This window comes from Heloderma suspectum, chromosome 5 (assembly GCF_057233095.1).
Source record: "Heloderma suspectum isolate Gila_16-S chromosome 5, 16-S_ref, whole genome shotgun sequence".
NCBI lineage: Eukaryota > Metazoa > Chordata > Lepidosauria > Squamata > Helodermatidae > Heloderma > Heloderma suspectum.
Genome location: NC_139462.1, coordinates 73,620,751 through 73,647,858, shown reverse-complemented (window position 1 = coordinate 73,647,858; position 27,108 = coordinate 73,620,751). Strand labels below are relative to the sequence as shown.

The following is a 27,108-nucleotide window of genomic DNA, read 5'->3' as shown; positions in this document are numbered from 1 at the left end:
GCTTCCGAATGTGCCAGAAGACCAATGTATTGTTTGTCAGGATCTGCACATGTCTGCCTTGAAGGTAAGGTTCGAAAGCACGCATTGCTTTCCAAGTCTCAAGAAGCTCTAAAAGATTTATGTGGCATTTCTTTTCTTTTGCAGACCATAAGCCCCGAGTCTGCAACAGACCACAGTGGGCTCCCCATCCAGAAAGTGAGGCATCCGTTGTTAGGATTTGTGTAGGAGGCAGCTAGACGAAAGGCATTCCCTAATCCAAGTTGTACAGCTGCATCCACCAGAGAAGGGACGTTTGGGATTGAAAGGCGACAGCACCGAGCATCCGAGCTGGAAGTGAAGTTTCGGAACAGCCAATTTTGTAGTGGTTGTAGCTGAAGTCCTGCCCACCTGACAACTGAGACCGTAGTAACCATGTGGCCTAAGAGAACTTGGGCGGTGCAGGCGGTGACCAAACGACGGGCGACGACAGTCTCCTCAAGGGCAGTTAATTGCTTTTGTTGATTTTGAGGGAGGTACGCATGAGCAACCATCGAATCCGGTAGTGCTCCTATGAACTGGTGTCATTGAGTCAGTTCCGGAATTGACTTTTCTCTGTTGACTTAAAGGCCCAATGTGCCCAGAAGGTTCAGAACAATCCCAATGGCACGACAAAGATGCCTCTTTGAATCCGAGACCAGGAGCCAATCATTGAGATAAGGACAAACCTCAATGTCTTGCAGCCTCAGGTACATGCACACGACCGCCGTGCACTTCATAAAAACTCTCAGGGCGATTGCCAGGCCAAATGGCGGGACCCGAAACTAGAACATGTCGGTACCAATGATGAAGCGCAGGTACCAACGGTGGGTGTCCGCAATCGCTATGTGGAAATACGTGTCCTTCAGGTACATGGCAGCAAACCAGACATTATTTCAAAGGAGAGGGAGGATTGTGGCCAAAGTGATCATTCTGAACCTTCTGGGATTGATGAACTTGTTCAACTTCCTTAAATCCATGATAGGGTGAAGGCCTCAGTCCCGTTTCGGTATGGTGAAGTAGCAGGAGAAGAAATCATTGTCCAGCTGGAATGGAAGGACTCTCTGAATAGCTCCCTTTTGGAGCAGGGTGGGTGTCTCCAGAAGGAGGGCCTGCGATGGTGGTGTGACGCAAACAGTCCCTGGCGGGGAAGAGTGTGAAACTTTATTATATAATTATATATGGAGCAATTATGTCCAACACCCAGGTATCTGATGTTATTATCTGCCAGGTCATAGAATCATAGAATAGTAGGGTTGGAAGGGGACTACAAGGCCATCGAGTCCAACCCCCTGCTCAATGCAGGAATCCAAGTCAGAGCATCTCTGACAGATGGCTGTCCAGCCTCATCTTGAATGCCTCCAGTGTGGGAAAACCCACCACCTCCCTAGGGAATTGGTTCCATTCTCATATTACTCTAACAGTCAGGAAGTTTTTCCTGATGTTCAGCCGGAATCTGGCTTCCCATAACTTGAGCCCATTATTCCGTGTCCTGCACGCTGGCATGATCGAGAAGAGATCCTGGCCTTCCTCTCTGTGACAACCTTTCAAGTACTTGAAGAGCGCTATCATATCTCCCCTCAGTCTTCTCTTCTCAAGGCTAAACATGCCCAGTTCTTTCAGTCTCTCTTCATAGGGCTTTGTTTCCAGTCCCCTGATCATCTTTGTTGCCATCCTCTGAACCCTCTCCAGCGTGTCTGCATCCTTCTTAAAGTGTGGTGCCCAGAACTGGACACAGTGCTCCAGATGAGGCCTAACCAGTGCTGAGTAGAGGGGAACTAGTACTTCCCGGGATTTGGAAGCTATGCTTCTATGAATGCAGCCCAAAATGGCATTTGCCTTTTTTGCAGCCACATCACATTGCTGGCTCATATTCAGCTTGTGATCGACAACAATTCCAAGATCCTTCTCGCTTGTAGTGTGGTTGAGCCATGTATCCCCCATCTTGTAACTGTGCATTTGGCTTCTTTTTCCTAGGTGCAGGACTTGGCATTTATCCCTGTTAAATGTCATTCTGTTGTTTTCTGCCCAGCGCTCCAGTCTATCCAGATCTCTTTGAATTTTGTTTCTGTCTTCCAAAGTATTAGCTATCCCACCCAATTTTGTGTCATCTGCAAATCTGATCAGCATTCCCTTGCACCTCCTCCTCCAAGTCATTAATAAAAAAGTTGAAGAGCACTGGGCCCAGAACTGAGCCCTGTGGTACCCCACTCGTTACCTCTCCCCAGTTTGAGAAGGTCCCATTGATAAGAACTCTTTGAGTCCGATTCTGTAGCCAACTGTGGATCCACCGGATCGTTGTTTCATCTAGCCCACTTTGAGCTAGTTTGCTCATCAGGATATCATGGGGCACTTTGACGAAAGCTTTGCTGCAGTCGAGGTATATTATATCCACAGCATTCTCACAGTCCACAAGGGAGGTTATTTGATCAAAAAATGAGATCAGATTCGTCTGGCAGGACTTGTTCTTGACAAATCCCTGTTGGCTTGGAGTAATCACTGCATTGTTTTCAAGGTGCTTACAGATGGATTGCTTTATCATCTGCTCCAGAATTTTCCCAGGGATTGATGTCAGACTGTCTGGTCTGTAGTTCCCAGGTTCCTCCTTTTTACCCTTTTTGAAGATAGGGACAACATTAGCCCTCCTCCAGTCATCTGGCACTTCCCCCGTCCTCCATGATTGCTCAAAGAGAATAGACAGCGGTTCTCAGAGTTCTTCTGCCAGTTCCTTTATTACTCTAGGGTGCAGCTCATCTGGCCCTGGAGATTTGAACTCATTCAAAGTAATTAGGTGTTCCTTGACCATATGCCTATCGATCTCAAGCTGCAATCCTGCCCTTTCAGCCTGCACTTCGCCTTTGCCAGGGGGGTCATAGACCCTTTCGGGAGAAGACTGAGCCAAAGTAGGAATTGAAAACCTCTGCCTTTTCTTTGTCATCTGTTATTGTTTTGCCATCCTTATTTAATAGCTGAACAACCATTTCTTTCCTCTTCCATTTACTATGCACGTAGCTGAAGAAAGCCTTTTTGTTGTTTTTAGCATCCCTCGCTAACCTCAGCTCATTCTCAGCTTTAGCCTTCCTGACGCCATCCCTGCAATTCTGTGCTAACTGCCTGTACTCTTCCTTTGTTATTTGGCCTTCTTTCCATTTCCTATATGTGTCCTTTTTTGTTTTCAGGTCATCTCTAAGCTTTTTGTGAACCCACACTGGCTTCTTCTGTTGTCTTCCACCTTTTCTTCTTGTTGGAATTGTTTGTGATTGTGCCTTGAGAATTTCTTTTTTAAAAGCTCCCACCCATCTTGCACTCTTTTTCTCGTTAGAGTTGCTTGCCATGGGACCTTACTGATCATTGTTCTGAGTTTATGAAAATCAGCTTTCCTAAAATCCAGGGTACGCGTTTGACTACACTCGGCTTTTGTTTCCCTTAGAACCAAGAACTCAAGTACAACATGGTCGCTTTCCCCCAGAGTTCCTGTAACTGCTACTTTATCCACTACGTCATCTATGTTGGTTAGGATCAAGTCAAGGACAGCCGATCCTCTAGTTCCTTCCTCTACTTTCTGTAGGAGGAAGTTATCCGCCACACAAGTCAGGAATTTCCTGGAGGGGCCATGTTTTGCAGAATTTGTCTCCCAACAAATATCGGGGAAATTGAAGTCCCCCATTACTACTACATCATGCTTCCTTAAAACATTGGCTATTTGCTTTTCAAAAGTTTCATCCTCATCTTCTCCTTGGTTGGGTGGCCGGTAGTAGACTCCCACCATCAGGTTCCTTTTATTCTTTGCTCCATTTATTTTGATCCAGATGCTCTCGATGGGGATACCAAACTCATTCTCCTGCATTTCTGTGCAGAGATATGTATTTTTCACATAAAGTGCAACCCCACCTCCCTTTCTGTTCCTCCTGTTCTTTTTGAACAAGTTATATCCTTCAATTGCTATATTCCAGACATGACAATCATCCCACCAAGTCTCAGTTATACCTATCAAGTCATAATTTCCCTCCTGTATTAAGAAGGTCAGTAGGAAGCGTGTCAGAACGGATCCGAAAAGGGGGTGGGTGGGAAGAATGGGAGCAATGAATGTTGGAGAGTCAAAGTCAAGGCTCTGAGGATGAGTCAATCCTGCTGCGGTCCTGAAAAAACTTTGCAGTCGAAGTATGCTGTTTCTTCTGGTGTTGAGTAGGTTGGTAATGTTGGTACTGGTCGAACTGTTGTTTGGTCGCGTACAGCTGGGGCCAAAACCACCTGCGACTCCTGTACTTCTGCTGTACTGGCTGAGGAGCCAGGCCCATCTTATGGGCAGTTGTCTTGGCTTCCTGAACAAAGTCCATCTGCTCATCCGTCTTTAAATTGAAGAGCCCCTCTCCATCAAAAGGCAGGTCTTCTATTTGGGACCTAGCTTCAGGAGTCATTCCCGCAGACCTCAGCCAGGCATGCCTCCTGAGGGCAATGGAACCAACCATCGATTTGGCACTGCAATCTGCACCATGCCTAGAGGTATTAATCTGCTGCCTAGATAGTTTGACAGCTTCAGCATGGAAGATCCTGGCAAGTTCCTTTTGATCCTCTGGGAGGTAGGCACAAAGGGAGTCCATCTTCTCCCACAAGAATAACTGATACTTGGGCATGATGGCTTGGTAAATGGCCACTCGGAGCCCTACAGCAGCCATGGAGTACATTCTCCTACCCAGGAAGTCTAACCTTCTTCCTTCCATATCAACAGGTAATGCATGAGATTTCTGCGATCGACCTTGCACCGATTCCACGATGATGGATTTGGGGCGCGGATGTAAATACAGAAACTCCACGTCCTTCTCCTGCACCCTATGAAGGGATTCAAAGCACTTAGATGTTGGAGCCATGAAGGAGGGGATCTTCCCAGACTGTTGGATGGTCTGTAGAAGGGTCAGGAGGAAAGGCACCACTATCGGTTTCGATAACTTGGCGTGGACTGCGTCGAAAACGGGGTCCTGTATATGCTCCTCCAGTTGTTGTACTTCGATGCCCAAGGAATGTGCCATTCTGCTGACCTGCTCAGCAAAGTTAAACATATCCTCAGAGGAGGATGCCCTGTCATGGGAGCCCACTACATCATCTGGAGATGGAATGGATGGTGGGACAGATGAGTAAGAAGAGGAATCTGATTGGTAGTCATCAACAGAGTCATGGTGTAAAGTTGTTCATGGTGCACAGTCTGTTGATGGAAACGGTTGTGGAACCGAAGCCGGGATCAAGTGCACCAATTTAGATGGCTCCACTTGGCTCCTCAGCAGCAAAGAGGAACAAGGTGGCACAGGTGGAGGCACCAGAAACTCATTCCTCTCAGGAGGATGGAACACAGTCCTCGGCAGAAGAGGCTGATTGCAGGGCAGTCAATTGTGGAGTGCAGGGCAGCATACCTGGAGCACTTTGAAAAATATGCTCGATTCTGAGCAGCATGCCATTCATCAAAATGCTAAGACCCTTGCGGAGAGTAAGACCATTCCAAGCATTTGTCCCAAGTGCCTTGGAGAGATCTTGATCTGTCCTTGTAGTGAAGTTTGAAACAGTGATCCCAATAAGGAGAACGATACGACCCCGAATGGAACGGATGCTCTCGATCCCGAGGAGGGAACAGGAGATGGCGACGTGGGGCTTCATGCCTTATTGGTGAGTGACGGTCTCCTGATGGAGAAATCTCTTGATCCCGAGAGACTGATAGCGGAGGGGAAAATTCCAGGATTTCACCCTCGGACACAGTCGACTGGAGTGGTGACTGGTGCGGCAGACTGGACACGGCAGGTGCCAGTGATAGTACACAAACTGACGAGTCCAGCAACAGAGGAGGTGCTGGGATAGTCAGTTTTGAAGAGTTTTCAGCCATCCTCTTTTTCTTATGCTTTTTCAGGCCATTTGGTCCCGATTTTGGAATCTTTGTCTTTTTTTGTGATTTTTCTCACAACTGAGAGTGCTAAGGAGTGGCCCCAGGTCAGAGGATCAGTCTGTTCAACTGAGGTAGTTGGACAAGGAGACTTCAGCTTGGAGGAAGACATAATCGCCTCAAGTTTGTCACTTGTAAAAGACCCTGCAGCATTTTTGGGGTCTGTCGCCAACAACACTCTCCTCCACAGCTTTGCCTTAAGTCTGTCCACTCTGTTCTTCCGTGCCTGCTTAGCAAATGATTGGCACAGGGAGCAGGAATCAGGGAGGTGTCCTTCACCCCGGCAAAAAAGGCAGAGGGAGTGAGGGTCAGTGGGGGGCAACTTACTCCCACACTTGACACACTTCTGAAAAAATGCTTTTGCAGCCATAAGATGGCACCACAGCTGCGGTTGAGAGATGGACAAACGACTAAGACAATGAAGGAATTTCTTTTTTCTGGTGGACGTTGATGAAGAGGGAGACGATGTGGAAGACAAGGAAGATGAACAACAACAAATGTAACAGTAACAATAAGACCTCAGCAATTGTCTTTCTAGCAGAGAGGAAGCTCCGAGAAGACTCTATGGCAGTCGAAAGAGAACTGAGGGAATGGGCAGGAACATGCTGGGACATGCGCAGTGGACAGTGGGGCAAGGGTTTCCGCCAAAACATTCCTCAGCTATGGAAGCTTCCCGAATGAAATTCAGCACAGGCTCAGAGCCCATATGTGTGATGCACAGAGACCACGAAGAAGAACTGAAACATTGTAAAACTATTTACAGGAGACAGATGCAGGTAATGCTTTGTGCAAATCAGCTTTCACAATATTGTCGGCAATTTGTTTTCACAATCTCTTAAGCAAGAGTTTTCATCTACTAGGTGCAATTCTATGGCCCCGAGACGTTGTCTGAGGACTGATCAGATACTGGGGATTTTCACCTCTGAGGCTGTAGACAGAGCAAAGACATCAGAGATGACCACTCAGATCTTCACCCCCACACCCCCCAGCTGTTGCAGCAAGTTCCATGGTGGCTCTTCTTCCAAAGTCAGTGTCATGACCCCAGACAAAGGCAGGGAGAGGCCAGGATATGCTGTATCCTTTGGCCTCTCTAGCCTCAGGCCTTCCCCTACCAGCACAACTCCACTACATGGATTCAGAGGCCCATATACTGGAAAAAAAATTAAAAAGTTGACAGAGAGGCAAAAGTCGCTTCCATCGCTTCTCCCACAGCAGCCCGGCAGGAATCTTGGAGGCTTCCGTCTAGCAAACGATACCCTGACAGGGTTTCAGCCTGAATTATATTACTTTTATCTGTACATAAACAACACAGCAATGATTGCTTATATGTGGATTATACTTTAGGGAATTCTTATAGAGTTGACATTTGTATTTGCTACTGGAGTTTTACAGGAGCAAGCTTATTTTCTTCCCTACAGCTTTTGGTTGTTATAATGGGAATTACAAGAAATCCTTGCTTATGCAGTAATGACAGTTCTCTCTTATTAAACTAGAAGCCCCAAATAATCTTTTTTTTTTGGGGGGGGGGAGCTGTGAAAAGCTAACAGTAAATAAACAACATAGTTGAGAAATTGTCTTGTCTCCAATTTAAACTGGAACTGTTATTTTTAGTCTATTCTATTTTTTAATGGAAATGTTCATTTTGTTTTTAAACTGTAATATATGGTCTAATGTACCACCAAAATAAAGTATCTATCAATAAAGTATCTATCAAAATAAAGTATCTATCAATGTGATCTGCAGTATGAGAAACTAATCATGGAATCCTTTGTGTCTCAAAACAGTTTACACAAATATTTGGACATCCAATGTGTCGTACGGCAGCTTCCTCTCCCGGTTGGCCCCCCCGCCGCTAGACAGCTGAAAATGGCTGTCTAGCGAAAACTAGCAAGGCAGGAGAGACGTGGAGGGAACAATCCCACCCGTGCCTCTCCTGCCTTGCTTTGGATAGGCGGTCGCCTCCAAGGTTGGAGGCGGCCCCCTACCTAGTTAGGATTGCACCCTAAATTAATATTAATTTACTCAAGAAAGCCTGTTGAAACCTGAGCAGCTATTTCGTAAGAGGTACTACTTAGCTTCCTAGTTGAAGCCAAAATAAATAAAAGTGACTGCTATAGCTGTTTGTTTCTACAGCAGGCAGTACTCTAATTTTTTCTAGCCACAAGGAAAGCAAAAGATAAGGTGAATAGGAAAGGAAATTCATACAGATCACAGCAGAGGGCACTCCAGAGCCTAATACTGCATCTGAGGATGGGACTGTACTCTGCCTTCATGAAATTATTAGTAGGGATATACAAGAGTTTGACATTGTTTCATTTTTTACTCGAATTTACCCTGGTTGCACCTACGAATGCGAGCACATTTGGGGGGGGGGGACCTTTCATATCCCTAAACATGTGCTCACATTGAAAAATCTGCACTTTTAGAAATCTGTACTTTAAAAAGTGGGTATGTCCCCCAAAGTACAGATTTTCACATTTTAGTCTAGGGCAGGAATGTGCATATTTGGGTGCACATTTTCAAAAACAGTGTACCAAAATATGGACTTTTTGTGTTTGAAAAGAAAACCAGATTGCAACTGAACATGGGAACACAGCGATCTGAACTTCAAGGTGGAGTTTGGAGAATCTTGGCAGTCTCAAACATCGGTGATGCTCCCATCCCTAATTATTAGTCTGCTTTGAAAAATATATGGTGACTAAATGGGGGCATTTAGGATTAAGCTTGTGAAGACAACTGTCTTGAAAACGGTCCAAAAACTTCAGATAGTACAGAATATGGTGGCAAGAGTACTGACTGGAACTGGATGTTACAGTATCAGACCAGCATAGTACCATCTTGCCTGGCTGTGAGATGGGTGAGTCACTTCTGCTCCATCTGACTAGCTTATTTCCCTTACCTGAACAGGTGTGTCTGAGACTCACCTGTCTAAGGGAGAGAATGGTGTTTATATGGACAGACCCCACTCAACTATTCACAAATCCCAGCTGAGTGTTCTGGGCTTCAAGAATTATAACAATTTATGGGTGGTGGTCCTTGAAGCATCCTTCAAGCCAGAGAACACAAAATGGTACCACTACACACACACACCAAACAATCTTACAGAATAACAAAACTTGGCAATGATGAAAAAGCAAGACACATCACCATATACAATACAATTAAGATCTTAGAAGCACAATAGACGTAGTGGCTAGCATATTCTTAATACAATTAAAGTTTAAATTCTTATTCCTCTTAACAAAACAGTTGTCATTGAGAGAGAGAGAGAGAGAGAGAGAGAGAGAGAGAGATTCATTCCTAACTAGCAAGCATGGCTGGCAGAGCTCAGATAATCATGTTTGGTAGACTTCCTGTTCCCCCAGGATCTCTCTGCTCAACTATGTCAAAATGTTACTATTTATAATATTATACCTAACATTAGCTCAGGGCCTTTATCTTAAACAAATATCTAAGCAGCTTGACTCAAAGTCCCAGTCATAATTCCTGCAGCCAACTTCAAGAGGGCCTCCCCCTGTACAGCCCAGGCTTACAGCTAATTTCAGAAACACCCTTGTGAAGATCTGTCTCCTCCTGAGTTAAGGAGCTTTTCTCTCCCCCACTCCCCAAGAACTCACTTTGCACCTATGGCATACTCCCTTGTCCCAGTTCCAAGAACACATTTAGCACTTAAAGCTAGCTAGCTCATAGCATATATAAAAACTAATAACTCTGCACTTACAAGAAGCACAAACAGATAATAATAAATTGCACTCCTATGAAATATAATGGAATCTTGTCACAAAGTATGAATGTAATATGTAATGTTGACAACTGCTGGTTCTTTTTCAGGCTCAATTCAAAGTGCTGGTTTTAAGCTATAAAGCTCTTCACAACTTAGGGCACTATATCTGAAAGACCACATCTTCCTGTATGTCCCTACCCATGTTCTGAGATCATCAGAGGCCCTACTCTGAGTGCTCCTGCATACTAAGATTCAGTAGGTGGCTACGCATGAGCAGGCCGTTTCAGTGATTGCCCCCAATTGTGGAATGCTTTCCCCAGAGAATTCCATCTGGTTCCTACTTGGTTGATTTTTCAGCACTGGACTAAGACCTTTTTATTCTCTCAAGCCTTTTGATTTGCTATACAGTCACTCTACTGCCCAGAGGTATCTTTAAGGTTAGAGCTTCTTCTTTTTTTAATCACTGTGGATATTTTTTGATCTTTTTGGTATTTGTTGTTTTAGATATTTTAGTCTTTGCTATTTTAAACTGTCTTGTGGCTGCTCTTCGTTTTTTGTATTTTATTTTGTATTTACATCCATCACCCTGAGCTTCATCTATAGGCCTACTCACAAGTTGAATAAATAAATAAAAGAAAGAAAAAACAGTATGTCACATAGACAGCGAACTCAGCTGAGACCTACGAGGAGACCTTACCTCCAACTACACCTACACCAACACTACTTCTCCTTGTATTCATTGGAGTCACATGAAACCATTCATTAGTCTTCATATTATAAGCTTCTACTGAGGATAAACCTGTAATAAAGCAGTATGCAAAGCCAGGAAGAACGAAGGTATTATTTAGGCTAATTTTCTGGACAATCAATAGGAATTATGAACTATTTCCTGTTCATGGAATAAACAAATATCATTTAGCTACTAACAGATATGATAGTAACATTAGATTGCTGGTCTTATTCAGTTGAAATACTGTTTGCAATATTTCAACTGAAAACTCACAGAAAACACATAGAAAACTCATTCAGAATGTGTGTGTGTGTGTGTGCGTGTGCATATATATATATATATATATATATATATATATATAATGTGGAACAGGTTCCAATATGATTTTTTTCTAACTGAAAATGCAGGGCTGGAGGAGGAAACGCAGTAGAAAGGCAGTGAAAAAAAGGATTTTAGAATAATTCAAGTGGTAGATCTTTTATGGTCTCAATTTAAGCAGAGGTGTCTTATGTTGTTGTAGTGTTTCTTTTTTAAAAAGCTCAACATCCCAATGTGTTTCAAGCATTAGCTTCAGGAGAAAAGGCTAATGAAAATAATATTTCAGAAAAACTCCACAATCTAGAAGATTGCCTCCTCGAAAGAAACAACCCAAACAGGCCAGTACATTATTATTCAAAGATTTTATACCTGTGCTTCCATCAAATCCTCCCACAGCATAGAGGAGCCCATTTAATACAGCAGCTCCCAAAGTGCTTCTCCTGTCTTGCATATTAGCAACAGTTGTCCACTGGTCCTTCACTGGATCATATGAATCCACTGTTCGAACTCTCAAGGAGCCATTGAAGCCACCAACAGCGAAGACAAGGCCACTCATGTATACCACTCCTGAAAGAGAGGATGTTCTGCTTCACCACCTATATTTAAGAGTTCAGTCTCTGCAAACCATACTTTAAAATCCTACGAGCTGTATGCTCTTTCATTCATACATTATGTCAACCCATCTTTCTTCAGAGGACACTGTTGACATGGGTTTAAACATTATCAACAATATTTAAGAAGTCATTTGGCAGTATTTTCAATTTAAGAAGAGAAATAACTACCTGCTCTGCATCTTCTGGAAGGCAGTTCAGCAACTTGGTGCCAACGTTCTTCTTTAAAATCGTAACACTCCACACTGCGGATAGCTTTTGGTGCCTGTCCTCCAACCACCACCATCAGCTTCAAAGGAAGCAATACCTAGTAAGTAACCTAACTACTTATCCACATGAATGGAAACAAAAAAACACAACTGAAAAGCTATAATTTCTTACAGAAACAACCAACATGATAAAGAAAGCACAGACTACCTGCCATTTTATGTCTCAGAGTGACATACCTACCACTATTACGAAATGGGACAGGGGTGAGTGGTTCATCCAGTTGCAGATGTGAATAAATTATGGCCATACCTGTTGATTTGCCACCTCACCAAATAGAAGAAGGTGGTGAAGGAGGAAGTTCTTGAGAGTCATCTTTAACTTCTTGCATTCCTCTTTTATTTTGAGACTACTTTTCCCAAGGAAATTCTCAGGAGTTCTACCACCAAAATCCCCAATGAAAAGGAGGATGTCTTTCCACTCTCATACATACATCACCTACTGTATGTACATCACCTATTCGGAGGCAAGGAGAGACTAGCCTCTACATGGTTTGTAACACTATTATTAAATGACTGTCCATGTGTGTGGCACCAAATACCTCTAGAAACATTTGACTAAAAGGTAGATACTCTAAACAAGCCGAATAGTCTCTTTGCTGAACAATCTCACTCACATGTCTTTATTTATTTCAATGCATGATTTCACCATCTTTCCATTATGTCAGTTACTTAATGGTTTCTAAATTGTCCTGGACAACAGCTAGAACCCTCCTGATGAATACTTTAACATTCAATTAGGAAAAGCTAGAACCCTACTGATGAAATTTGAAAGTATGACATTCAGAAATAAGGAGCATGCTCTAGATCAGGGGTGTAGAACCTCAGGCCCAGGGACCAAATCTGACCCAACTGGAGTCTCAATGCAGGCCTCAGGGGTGCCCCAGATGGCCATGCCCCCTTCCATAGCGCCACCCAGTTTCCCCCAACCACCAATTGTTTGGTAGTTTCCTGGCTTTTGTTCAGTCCCCCCCCCCTCCAATTCTAAACATTGAAATGGCTCTCCTAAGGTTCTCCTGGAGCCTATGCTGTGCTCCTTTCGGCACCAGGCAAAGACCTTTAGATTTTCCCAGCATTTTAGAATTCTAGTGTTTTAGCTCTTCTTAAATCTGTATTTTAAATCTCTGCATTGCTGCTAGATTTTATTCTGATTGTACTTTTATACTGTAGTTTCAAGCTTTCATATTTTATATTGTTTTATGCTGTACCTTAAGTTTTAGCTTTTTGAACCATCCAGAGAACTTCGGCAACTGGATGGTATAGAAATGAAATAAAGAAAGAAATAGTTTCATTTCATTTACTTCATTTCTTATACTTCTATACCACCCCATAGCCTAAGCGCTCTGGGTGGTTCAATGGCAGTAAGAGTTTTAAGCTACAATTTGCTGGCATTTTTTGCATTTTGCCCCACCACTTGAATGTGCCTCACCCTGGAAACATCTCCAAAATGGAATTTAGCCCTTGGGCTGAAAGAGCTTCAACACCCCTGCTCGAGTTTGTGTGTCTAAATACACTTAGGGAGCAATCCTATTGAGATAGTCAGTAGCCTCTGAAATTGGAGCTTACTGGCTATCCAGTTCAGGGCGGATGGAGGAAATCCTCTCCTCTGCTCCTCGCCTGCCCTGCATTTGTGGCTAGATGCACATTTTCATGTGACTAACTGGCTTCAGGGAGGGAGAGGAAAGGGGCCTGGAGGCCAGACAGGAAGCTGTCAAAAACAGCTCCTCTGCTCCCCTGGGAACAACCTGTTTTTGCCCTCTCCACGCTCCATTTATGAGCACGGAGACAGCAGCAGCGTGGAAAGAATCATGCCAGCTAGGAGGGGGTGGAAAGCACAGTTTCTGGGAACCGAAAAATCCTATGGCCATCTTGACAAAGTCTAGTGGCCATAGGATTGCTCTCCCCCTCACCAGAACAGAACAGAACCCATTTGGGTGCAACTGGAGAGTGGCATACCTCTTTCTCTGGTTTAATGATTTCATGGTGTCATTTTGATACCTTAAATTATTCTGAAGTGACAGAATTTTTAATAAAAAGACCACAGGATTTAATTCATACATTACATTGCTATTGCATATTTTAACTTTTCCTCACAGAATGCAGTGCCACGCAAAAGGGAAGCAAGCCAGCCAACCAACGATGATGGGCCTTACTTTTGGAAGACAGGCAGGTGTTCTTAGCCTTGTTCGTATGGTCTTCATCAGAGCTCTTTGCTCAAGTGGCAACAAATGGTACTTCATTGCTTCAATGAGATAATCCTTACAAGCACTGCTGTTTTTAACAAGTGCCTCCTCTTCGACTCTCTGCACGGTAGACATATAGACACAATTTTAGAAAGTCCTGCTATATAAGTGCACACTGACTAATATAAGTGGTTGGAGAATCCAGCTCCTATTTCATTATTAGTCTTCTGCCAGGTCTCTTTGTTCAATAAGAAATGTAAACACAACGCTTTCCAAAAAATTAGAAGGCAAACCAATTCAAGGACGTAGGCTGACAAGCTAGATATCAGAACATAGAAATAAAACAGAAGCCATGCCATGGCAAAAAGGTAAAGCAGTATTATTAACCACGCCTATTTTTATTTATTAAGTACCCTTCGGAATTTTGTTCTATAACAGTACAGATTTTGCCATGCAAATACTTCTTCAAAACCTATTTGGAAACCATCAGGATAACTTATTTAAACAAATGAACCCAAGGAAAACAAAACTAGAAGAATTAATATTGCTAATTTGTTAAGATGCGTTTAAAAATCCCAGCTTTTTCTAAACTATACAAATATATTTGTCTTTGGAAACACCAACAGCAAATATTAAACTCTTCAACAGAAAGGAAAATACATACACTTGTACACAATACACCAAGGTATTTTGTTCTAGTATAGTTGCCAGTTCAGACCCTCTTAGCAAAAGCCATGTGAGGTACATTACTTTAAATTTGGGATTGTTGCTAGTTAGATTGATAAATCTATTTCTCCAAATTAAGAGCACGCTATCATTGCCACTATTAAATATTTTCAAAGTATATTATGTTCACCACAAAGCATAACAGAAACGAGAAAAAAAGATTATGTTTTAAAATAGCATCACCAGATTTACAGATGACGGAAATAAATTAGTAGAATTTTACAAGAAAAGCTGCTCATGGGTAAGTAATTTCCTTTCCTTAATGGCATAGATTTTATTCCTATGGTTATTAGTCTACCCTCTTACAATGCAGTTGTTTATCTTACAGAATCACAGTAGAGAGAGAGTGCGTGAAATGCTTACTTTTTACTTACCTGAACCAAATACTCTCGGGAGAGCAATGGTAGGCGAACATGTTCCATCAGCCGTGCCATGAGTTCTTGTCTCACATCTTTATCATGGTTCACCCACGCTATCACTGCTTCAAAAACCTTGCACAACATAAGGAATGCTATGAGTTTTGCATATTTTCTTTTTGGGCAGATTCACACAGTACTCTCTTAATGGGTCGTACTCTGCCAGTTCTGGGATTCAGGATGGAGGAGCGAGATGCTTCCACAACGTGCCAGTACAAGAGAGGAAGCTAGAGAGGCAGATGAAACAGCCTTGCCCCCTAGCTCCTGAATACTTGCTGACCCATCCACAGCAAAATCCAACCTTTTAAAGACAACATAAACCTAACTTTGGAAAGAAGTTAGAAAGGATGCCATACCAAACCAGCCTTGTCCCTGAGCAGATCATAGGCAGTAGCTGCTCTCCCCTGTGCAAACGTTGCTCAGGAGAGAGCAGATGCCAACAGAATGAGCAAGGCATCAGGGAAGCTAGGAATCTCTCCTTGTCAGGAGTGGGACACAAGATGAGGTAACACCAAGCGCTTCAAAGCTGCTAATAGAGGCAGATGGAACTTAAGATGCATGTGTGTTCCTTCATTAAGAGGATGACATGTGATGTGGTCCATACTTTCACAACAGCTAGAAACCTGTGTAAATCATTGTACCCACTTCAGTTTGTAAAGGTTTCACAAGTTATATCTCTAGCAGTGAACTTTGAAGATGAAGGGGCTGGACTTATAAGGCATGATTCACGATGCAACCCGTATACATGTCTATTCAGAAGTAAGCCCCACTGAGTTCAGTGGGACTTACTCCCAGGTAAGTGTGTGTAGGATTACAACCTCATATTACTTAACCAGAACATGCAACTACATAACGTCATGATTTCTACAGCAGCTATTTAGCTAGATCTCAAGGCTTGTTGGCCTAGTAATGTGACCCAACTGAACACCTGGTATTAAAATAATTAAGGCTGTCAGCTTGAAAAAGCATAACCTATAGATCAATGAAGGGGAGCAGATTGTAATAATTGGAGCTGTAAGTTAATGGCAAGCTTCTTTGATTTTTTGGGTCAAAGACAGATTTTTGTCCCTTCTAAGAATGATACCTTTGGTTTAGTAAATTATGAGTTTTTACACTTCTATCTCCAAAAGGTATATATACTGAAATTCTGACAATATATGAAGGCATTAAATTTTCACTGATTAAACATTTGCCTATTAGTTAGTTAATAAACTACAATTTCTTTAACTATTGACAGTCCTAACGAGAACCACAGCATGGACACTAATTTAAAAATCTTGAACTATGAAGAAAGCAATTTTCTAGTACTGGATTTTAATTTCATACCACTCATAGGTTTAGCATACACAGGGTGATAAACTAGTATGTTTCTTACACACTGAAGTTATTAATTATAAGTTGCTTTTGCAAAACAATTTTTTTTAATAAAAATTTTAATAAAAAGCATAGCCAAGTTATCTGTAGGTCCGAGCACCACTATCACTTCTACGTATGCTTGCTACTCCTTTCCAGAAAGCCAGGTAGATGCACTTTCAAATGTATTTGCTAAAAGGCCTCAGTTATTTTACAGCACAATCCTATGCATGTCTACTCAAATGTAGGTCCCACCAAGTCGTCCAGATAAGCGTGTATAGGATTTCACCTTTAACTGCTCATTATGGTTTGTTTGTTTGTTTGTTTATTTATTATATTTCTATACAGCCCATTAGCTGAAACTCCCTGGGTGGTTTCCATTCATGCACTGGAATCAACAAAAAACCTGGACAGTTAACTCAATTTTATTTATAAATGGGACATGCAAAAAATATTGCAAAGTATTTTTTCCTCCTAATATAAATACTCATGTTCAGGATTTCAGTGAGCTGGCAATGCCTTCTGTAGGCCATTCCATTCCCCTATCCCAGTTTTCTGTTTCTCTTTTCCAGCTGACAGTCAACATTCTGTGGTTAAATGAGCATACTCAGTCCTCACTGGATGTTTTTGGTGTGTTTAAGCCTTTAGGGCTTTTTTTCCTGCAAAGGGTTCTGTACTTTGCAAGTACAAGATTCTGAGCATGTTGATACCCTCCCTCTTGCTTCTGAGTGATCTTGCTTTGGTTACAATCCTGTTGGCACACACCACCTGAGTTTGCTATTAGAAGGATTTTATATAGAACTTGAAGGCAAAAGGAGAAGGGGACGGCAGAGAATGAGATGGCTAGATAGCATCATTGATGCAATGAATACGGACTTGAGCACGCTCCAGGAGAGAGCGCAGGACAGGAAGGCCTGGCGTGCTATGGTCCATGGGGTCACGAAGAGTCAGACACGACTGAACGACTGAACAACAACAACAAATATAGAACTACCATACTAAACATATCTGCAGTCTATGTGGATGTTTCATAAAAGTTAAGTTCAGCTTGCAATTAGGGTCCTGAAAATCTGCTGAGGATTTAATTGAAGGATAAGAGTCACACAACTCTAAAAGCAGGCTTAGATGTGGGCTGATAGTACCGCATCACTGCCAAGTCTCAGAGTCAGATTGTGATTGTGCAGTAAAGTGTCAGCCCTTATTGAGGGAAGACGCCCACACACGACCTGGGCATGTGGCAAAACAAAACAATCACAACAGTTTCTCCATATGCCCAAACTCGGCACATAGTTTGAATAGCCTACATCTCGGCCCACGTTCAGTGTCATATGACCTTGCCTTGGGTGGTTTAGGTATATGCTATCTTTGCACACTGTTTCCCCCCCTTTACATAGGATGTATTTATCCTCTAATCCATTTATCCATCTTCTGGAAACCTCCAGATTGGACTACTGCAAAGTGTTGTACATGGGGCTCTCTCATGAAATGTAGCTTCTCGGATAATAACAAGGACCTTTGTTGGGAACACATCTCGCCCATGTTGAAAGAACTACCTGTCAGTTTCCGAGCCCAATTCGAAGTGCTGATGCTAACCTTCGGAGCCTACACAGCCTTGAACCTAGGGAACCAAAGGATTGTCTGCTTCCACATCAACCAGCCCATGTACTACAACACTCTTTGAAAGCCCTTCTCCAGATGCCCCCACCATCTGTGGTGCGGTGGTAGCGACCAGGGAGAGGGCCAGCTTTCTCTGTTATAGCACCCATTTATGGAACTGCCCTCCTCCCACCAGGGAGGTTCACCTAGTGCTTACTTTAATGTCTTTCTGGTTCCAGATATTCCCAGAGTGTTTATTTTCTGAAAATGTACTATCCTATTTTATTGTGGCTTTCATTCTGTAATTGTTTCATGGTGTTTATTGGGGTTTTTTTGTGATTCTATCTTTCTTGCTCTCAAGTACCCTGAATCAATTAAAGAAATATATTTGAGAGGGCTTTGGGGTTGCACCTATTAGCTTCTGCTCATTTCTGCTGCTATGATTAATATTGCTTCTACCCTGAGCAGTATCTCGCCATCTTTCTTCCATTCTTAGTCTGATTCCACTGTTGCCTTTTCTCCCCTCCTTCATCCTCCCCTCTGTCTCCTCCCCCTCCTACTTTCCATTTCCCCTTCCTTTTTTTCTTAAAAGAAAAAAAAAAACTGGACTGGTAGTGTTTTATTATTGATGTTGTTATTCTGCTTGGTGGTTTAGGGTGGAGGCTGGGCTGGCACTAGGCTGGTGGCTGAGCAGGGCGGTCGCCCAGAGCGCCTAACTGAAGGGGGCACCAAGCTGAGCTGAGGGGGGCACCAGGCTGAGCTCAGCGGCTATGTTTTTGGATGTACTGTCTGCAGTGAGCTAGGGTGGCAAAAAGCAAGTGTCTGTAACCTTTCTCTCAAGGTTCTACTGGTTGTTTAGGTACTAACTGCAAAAACGATCTTCCTTCAGTTAGCTTTAAAGTATGTTTCTTTTTCAGTTTCCACTTTGATGTCACTTACGCTAGGCAAAAATCAGTGAAACACCTTTACTTTGAGGCAACATTACCGAGCAATTAGCACTTCAAATACTGTAAACTCTATAAGCACTATATAAATAATAAAATAAAGCTGTAAGCTGTTTTATTTATATTTTTCTTTATTATTTTTAAAGATAAAAATAATGAATATTCTAAAATAAAGAATGCTTACCAAAAGATAGGAACTGCTACAAAACAAAACAAAATTGTAAGTAAAGCCTGTGATAGTCCTGCTGTGTTGCATAGTGCACTGCCACTGCTCAGAATGTGGCTTTTTGAACTTTGGCTTGTGCAAACTGTAGCACAGTGGCTGAGAGATCAGGTTTTGAGCAATGTCATTCTTGATGGACATCACACCTGCACCAGGCCCCATTAATCCTGAGAGGCCCTGCAAAAGTGACCATGGAGGGCAAGGCACCAAAGGCACTCCTCACACTGAGGAGTATCCTAGGGCCGGCCCTGGGTGCAGAGGAGAGGAGAACTGTAAGGGATTTTGTTTGTTTGTTTTGTTATGTACTCACTCTTTTGTTTGGAAAACAATGACAGTTTTAATGATAAAAAATGACTTCTACTTAGCATTTAAACTAGGGTTTGGCATATTGTCATTGACTGCTTATTATTTGACTGGTTAAATATTCGAAGAATGCCACTGGGACGATGGCACTTACCTTATTTCATTACAGTGTCATTTGTTAGCAAGGGCAGAAGTGAGGAGAGAAGTGACGGCAGCTTATCTCCATCCCCCCCGCTGCAGCAGGCAAGGGCAAACCTGGAAGCACAGTAAAGCTTCTTCCACTGGTTACCTGTTATACTATAGGTATGGAATTTGCTACCACAAGATGTAGTGATGGTCACCAACTTGGATGGCTTTAAAAGGGGATTTGACAAATTCATGGAGAATAAGGCTGTCAGACTGGGTTTGCACACTTGGGACTTGATGCTTGGGGGCACCCTGCTTCCATTCCGCACTCCTCTGAGTTTCCAGCAAGTCCTTTTAAGGGAGATCTACGCTTCCCCCCGACCCCACTTTGTGGCTCCGGTTACTGCAAATGGAAACAGGACACCCCCAAGCATCAGTTCAACACTTAGAGCCCTGGGGATCACCTTGCTAAGGGGGTGACCTATCAACTTCCCCAAGCTGTCAACTGTTAACAGCTGTCAAAGTTGCTTATATGCATTCCCGTCTTATCAATTACCTTGTATGTTTCCTACTGCAGTTCCTTGCCTTTGACAGTTGAAACATACAAGGCAATAGGCAAGGCTATATATATTTTTGACAGCTGTAAGGCAACTGTGAAAAGTCAACAAAAATAATAATAAAAAATAGCAAAGACATTTGGGCAAATTTCTGGGGCCAAAAAAAAAAAGTATTCCAGACCCATTTGCACAAATGTCAGGGCACGAAAAAAGCCGGGGTCATGATCTGAGCGGGGAGGGGGATGGGACAGGCAGACAAGATGGGTTCTGCCACAAAGTCCCCTGGGATACATGCAGAAGCAGGCTGGAGGACTGAGGCGAAAGGAGGGGTAGAACAACCCACAGTGAGCCTGATCGTCTGTCGGGCTCATTGTCTGTTATTCTGTGAACAAGCCACACTGCGTGACTTGTTCACCAGAGTGGGTTTTCATGTCATGCAAACTTGCCCAATGGCTGCTAATCATGAAGGCTATGTGCTACCTTCAGTATCAGAAGCAGCACGCTTATGTACACCAGTTACTGGGGTTCAAGAGTGGGAGGGTGGTATTGCAGTCATGTCTTACTTGTGGGCTTCCCATGGGCATCTATTTGGCATGGCTCTTCTTACATTCTTAGGTGACCCAATCAGGAATGCAAGTAGTCATTGCCCTTTCTTACTCGGTACAGTGGGTCAGACAAAGAATAGGCAGACTCAAGTTCAAATCCCTACTCAGCCATGAAGCTTGTGAGGCAACGTTGTGCCAGTCACACACATACACAGCCTAACCTGCTTCATAGGACTGTTGTGAGTATAAGGTAGGGGAACTATATACTGGAAACCCTGAGCACCTTGTTGGAAGGGCAGAATAAAATATGCTCATAACCAGTTTCTTTTTCTTTGCACTTGCGTAAGTCCCAAACCTGTTGATGGCCATTTTCTTTGATGTTCTCACAACGTTAATGCTTTAAAAATCTTTGATCAAATGGCTGTATCCAATGTTAGCCCTACACAGAGTAGACTCATTGATATGAATGAGACCTAAGCCAGACTAACACAAGATACAACCCAATGGATACGACACAAATATTTGATGAGTCAGTTACCTAACACTAATGAACAGGGCATTTTTAACCATTTTACATCTTTTAATATATATGATTTTGCGTCGTTTTTAGTGTCTCTCATTAGCTACCTTGGGCAAATTTCGCTGAAAGGCTTTTGACTAATCTGTGACGTTTGACTGGATAGCAAACTTATCCTCAAAAGTCAGAGCCAAACCAGATGTGATAGTAGTTCAGTTTCGTCCATAAAACAGGGGATGGAGGTTCTAACAATAAAAGGAGTGCATGGAAGAGGGCAATGAACCCCTTCTCCCCCTGTGGCCTTGCCTCCTCTCAGGTCTTTGTTCTGTGCTCAATTCATTTCTGATATTAGAGCCAGAACTGAGAAGAGTGGCTGCAGCGGGAGACTGAGGGGAAAGGATGAGGAAAATTCGAGCATCCCAGAGAGGCAAGGCTGGTGGGCACTCAAGATAAGGCCTTTTCAGTAGCAAAACCCAAACCATGAAATTCCCTCCCAAGGGAAGGTGAGATTGGCTCCTTTCTTATTTTGTTTATATTTGTTACATTTATATCCCGACTTTCTTCCAAAGAGCCCATGCGGGAACTAGAAGCCAGGTCTCCTGAGTCCCAGTCCAACACTCTAACCGCTAAAAATAGGCTGTAAAGATTGTCACTTTCCCATTTTAATATTAATTCCACTGTTATTTTATTGTCATGTGCTCCTATATATCATTTGATGTTTTAATATTTTTACTTAACATCACCCCAGGCTCCTAATAGGTAGAGGGTGCAATTTATAAATTTAGTAAATAAATAAAATAAATAAGTGAGTGAGTGAACAAGAAAGCAAACAAGCTTCCCCCATGTGCTGCTTTTATGGTTAGGGTTTAGTAAGAGTAAATCGATGGACATCTGCATGATTGTTCCATTGTATCTGATTTATTTATTTAATTCCTTAATCTCCCATCTGGCCGGTCACCTGGCCACTTTGGGCGATGTACAACAGTACAATTTAAAACACTAAAATTATAAATTAAAACATTGTTTAAAAATACCCTAACCCACCCCAAATGCCTGCCTGAACAACCACGTTTTCAATGCATGGTGGAAGCTCATTAAAGAGGGGGCATGGTGGAGTTCCCTAGGGAGGGAGTTCTACAGAGTGGGGGCCACCACGGAAAAGGCCCTCTCCCTCGTCCCCACCAGCCTAGGTGTCCTGGCTGATGGGACAGAGAGAAGGCTATCCGAGGCTTCAACAATCCATAAAACTGCTTCCAAATTAAACAGAAGTTATCTTACCTTTTCCTCTGATACTATTGTTAGTTTGTCACTGGAAATCAAGCTGCACACTTGTTCCACACCAAGGTTCAGAAATTCCTCACCAAGTACGACCTCGGTAAAGTGCTGTTCTGTTAAGAGGCGGGGAAATATTTAAAATCTCACACTACTGGAATGTAAGCAGCAGTAAGAGAGCTATTTCATCTTTATACAGATTCAATAAATACACATTTAGTTTTCATTCCAGCTGCTATGACTACTTGCTGGAGCACGAACTTCATATATATGAAGCACTTCAGTGCATTCTACAATATGGAAATCCCATTTATAAAACAAATCCATTTTGATTACTATGGAACCATAGGAACAATAATCTTTCCCATAAAATAGTTTCCCCAGTTTCAGAAACTATGACTGACAATAAGATCATTGTTCCAAAATATGACATAGAGTACAAAAAAAAAAAAAAAAAGGATTCAGGGACAGCAAAGACTGAGGCAGTTGCAGCAGCAGGAAATAGAGCCTGAGGGCCAACAAACAAGTCAATTCTTATTTATTTTCACCTTGCTTTTCTGTTTAACACAACCAAAGCAGGTTACAATAAAAAGAAAGATTAACAAGCACTATATCTAAAGATTAACAAACACTAAAACAAAGCACTAAAACTTCAATAAAACAATTTGAAGCTAACCGTTTAAAAGCAGCAGAACTAACAATTCTTTAAAAACAGCTGACCACATATTAATAGCTAACTGAAATAACAGTTCTAAAACCACCATCTAAGAACAGGAAGAGCAGAGGTTGGCAGAATACTCTACAGCTAGAGTATTCCGCAATCTTAAATTTGGGATCATTCCCTCAATCTCTCTATTTCTGTTGTTCAGGCATGTGCCAATGCTTATGTAGCCAAAACGGCACCATCCACACACAAGCGGGATGTATCTGCAGGCTCAGTGGGACCCCAAGATTCATACAAAAAATCTGATTAAAAAAATCTGAACTAAAACAGTCCAGCGAGGAGTGCGCGTGGTCAGTAATTTGTAGAACGCTGACTGATTGGCGGTGGTGGCAGCAGGGTTTTGGGGGAGACACAGATAACTGGGTGGAAGAGGAAATGGAAAAGAGCATCCTGGAGGAAGGCAGGGCTGCCTGAAAGAATGGAACACTAGAACAGAAGCATTATAAACCGAAACAATCCATTACAAATTCAGCAGTTTCAGGGGAGCAATCTCTTAAGTGGTGATGCTATTCAAACACAGTAGTGGTGCTTCTCTCTCACACACATACTCTCTCATACACAGTTACTCTGTGTATTCCCTCAGGTTCCCCAGGAAATAGTGTAAGGCATCTGAAGAGACAATGCTATGATCAGCCACCTGCTCAAAATTTAGCTGGTTGCCTAGGAGATCTTGTTGACTGTTTGATGTATCTCCTTTTGTAAGGAAAGAAGTGCAGCTAAATAAATAATACTGACTTATGAATCTAAACTGATAATACAGGGCCCATTGAGCCTCACAGGTTGCAGATAATGGGTCCTGAAACTGTGGGGCCCGGGGGGGGGGGGAGTGCTCACACAGGCCTTAGGGCCAGGATATATTGTAGTGCTGTTAGCACTAAGGAAGTGAGAGCACCCAATTTCACCTATTGAGCCGGTTCGCACGTAACAACCAATTAATTAACCCATGGATGATTGGGGCTGCTTGGGAGCGAACAAGTGTGCTACTTCCTGCTTGCTCACCATGTTTGATTTGCATTTGGTTTAGGAAACAATCCAGGAACGCTCCATTCCTCAGTTGTTCAGCGTCACATGTAAGAAAGGAGTCTTCTGCCACTTCTATATATCTCAACTTGTGATGGATCTGCCACAAAAACTTGGTGGCACAGTTCTCAATGTGCTCAAAATGATTACTGAAGAAAGTGACTGTTTCACACACATGCACAAAAGCTGCCTTGTCTTGCAGTTGCAAGCCCCAGGCAATTAAGTATGTTGCATAGAAGGTAATTAGGAATCAAGAGAATTATATAAATAAGGAGGTAGCTGGTACCAACAGGGAAGATACGAAGTGCGTTCACAATGAACTTTAGGTAATTGTTATCAACATATAACTGGCAAAGCGGTTTGGATAATATCCAAAGAGAATGCTGAATTATAACTCATCACCAGAGATGAAAAGGATTATGTAAAAAATGGAGAGATATTAAAACTGTGTTATTCAGGGTCAGAGTGAACCTAAAGATTTTTCTTATCAATTAATGAGCAAAAAATATTGTGTAAAGTATAAGCATTAAATGTGATATATAGATGTCTAGAAAAATTTATGTACTTAGGTTTAATTAGTAAACTTTGAGTAAGAAATTGCTTTGCCAAAGACATATATCAAAATTAATTGTATCTAACTTGGAAAGTATATGTTTAAGTTTTTGTATGTGTATTTTGATCACCAAAGATTCTTTTAGAAGTCAAGACTGTGAACTTAGATTTATGAAACAGCAATTGGCAGCTGACATACTGGCAGTGAAGTAGTATTTTAGAAACTATACATATGTTCTGATTCAGGGGTTAAATAGCTTCCTTGATATTGAAGCTCCTTGCCTGTGATACTGCCAGACAATTCTATAAAGAAGTCTTGGGACGCCAAACGGACTCAGCAATGCTCTCTTTTGTGACAGCAAGAAATGCTTAGGAAATATAGCTTTAATTACTTTTACGTACTTTACTACTTATATTTTAACTGGGGACTTATATTTGTATCAATAAAAGAAAAAAAATGGATCCAAAGATTCCTGTACTATAATTACTGTTAGTACTTTCCCCAGCACCCAGCATTTCATCCAAGCTGCTGCTGGGTGGGGATGTAGAGGTGGGAGGACAACAGGAAGAAGTCCAGGGAGGATGCTCTACACCTTGGCTGCTTCAAAAGTCAGTCACTAATCTTTGAGGGACCAAGTTCACCCTCTCTATATTTCAAAATGCTGCAACAAGTCTAATTCATGCAGAGCCACATCTGGTCACCAAGATCTCATGCACTTCCCTACCCTTTCTCACAGAAACCATGACCAAGAACATCTTGCTGTCTTGATTTCTGGCACAGATATGTGAAGCGAGCAGAAGTCTTGGTCAAAGAAGGAAGGTCCAAGAACCTAACTCATACACTCAATCTCAAGGTGAAAAGAGAAGTACAGAAAAGCACCCATCTAGCAAGAGCAGCTTTGGAAGCAGTATTCTCTGACACTCTCTCTCAAATACACACATATACATATGCATACACACACGAGCTATCTATCTATCTATCTATCTATCTATCTATCTATCTATCTCACACACACGATAGCAGCAGAGACCAATTTTCTACAGAAATCCAGGGGATAAAGAGAAAGAGAAATAAGTTTCAGATATTATGTTGAGAGAGATGCCCAATCCTACTGTTTCACTTTTCAAGTGACTGCCATTTCTCAAGGGGTAACTACCAAGGGGTAACTGCGTTCTGGGCAATACCCTCTAGTGACATAAACATAAGGAGTGTGGTATAGTGGCTAGTGTTGGACTGGGAGCTGGGAGATCCGGGTTCTAGTCCCCACTCAGCCATGGAAGCTCACTGGGTGACTTTGGGCCAGCCATAGACTCTCAGCCCAACCCACCTCACAGGGTTGTTGTTGTGAGGATAAAATGGAGAGGAGGAGGATAATGTAAGCCGCCTTGGGTTCCTTGCAAGAGGAAAAAAGGCGGGATATAAATGCAATAAATAAAAAATAAATAAGGTGTATTACTTGGTATCAGAACAAAATGGCTTAAATCTGTAAAATCCTACTACAAAAAGGGAGAAGATCAAGTTCAAAACTCTCTTCACCATAACATTTGAATGCCTTTTGGAGTAGGGGAAGAAATTGCTCTTTGGCAACAAGGCAGTCATGGGATCTTTCCATTATAGATCCCATAAATATATCAAAGATTTATCCCACTGGTACTTAAGTACTGCCATAATCTAAGTCTCATGACTCCACTTAGTAGGCAAGCAGAAGGTCTAAAATCAGCAAAGGAGACTCAAATATCTCATCTCTTTGAGTTGTGTTTTAAGTACCACGTACAAGAATAAAAACCATAGTAACAAAGCTAGAACAGCATAGCAACAGAAGCTATTGCTCCAAAAAAGTCGTAGTTAGTGGCTGATTTGATGAAATGCTAGGATTTGAGGACTTTTTCATGGATTTCAAGAATATTTAGAAAATTCTACATTTACAGGTAGGTCACTGTCTATGCATAGCATCACTGATGCAACGAACATGAACTTGAGCACACTCCGGGAGAGAGAGGAGGACAGGAAGGCCTGGCGTGCTATGGTCCATGGGGTCACGAAGAGTCGGACATGACTTAACGACTGAACAACAACAACAACACTGTCTATGCAAGACAACTCCACAAGAGAACATTACCATCTGCTACCAGGACATTACTTCAGTTATTACATGCCCTATACAACAGAAGACCTTGCCAATTACCTCCAGTGTATCATATTGGGAATGGCTGCCATAAGTAGTAAGAATGCAGCCAGCATCTGATGAGACTAAAGGTGCTACCGAGTTCTGAAGCAGCCACAGTTCATACTAAAGTGGTTCGCACTTGACTGTGGTGATGGAGATTGTGCAGCCATATCCAGCACAGAATGGAAAAGATTCCCGTAACTGAGATTTTAATTCATTATTCTGATTTGCCCTCTTGCTGTCCTCCCAACCCAGTCCATTTTATTCATAAATTAACACAGTTAATTATGGGC

The 27,108-nt window shown here is 42.4% G+C and overlaps 1 protein-coding gene across 3 annotated transcripts in view; it reads right to left on the bottom strand.

The window, feature by feature from the left end:
• KLHL2 (kelch like family member 2) overlaps window positions 1-27,108 on the bottom strand; it is a 69,764-nt gene that overhangs the window by 9,753 nt on the left and 32,903 nt on the right. For all 3 annotated transcript variants that reach the window (XM_084856392.1, XM_084856393.1, XM_084856394.1), the window contains 6 exons: window positions 22,358-22,467; window positions 14,874-14,990; window positions 13,744-13,893; window positions 11,496-11,613; window positions 11,083-11,280; window positions 10,363-10,464 (listed from right to left, as the gene is read on the bottom strand). In XM_084856392.1, coding sequence (XP_084712518.1) covers window positions 10,363-10,464; window positions 11,083-11,280; window positions 11,496-11,613; window positions 13,744-13,893; window positions 14,874-14,990; window positions 22,358-22,467 — 795 coding nt within the window. The remainder of the gene's footprint in view (window positions 1-10,362; window positions 10,465-11,082; window positions 11,281-11,495; window positions 11,614-13,743; window positions 13,894-14,873; window positions 14,991-22,357; window positions 22,468-27,108) is intronic.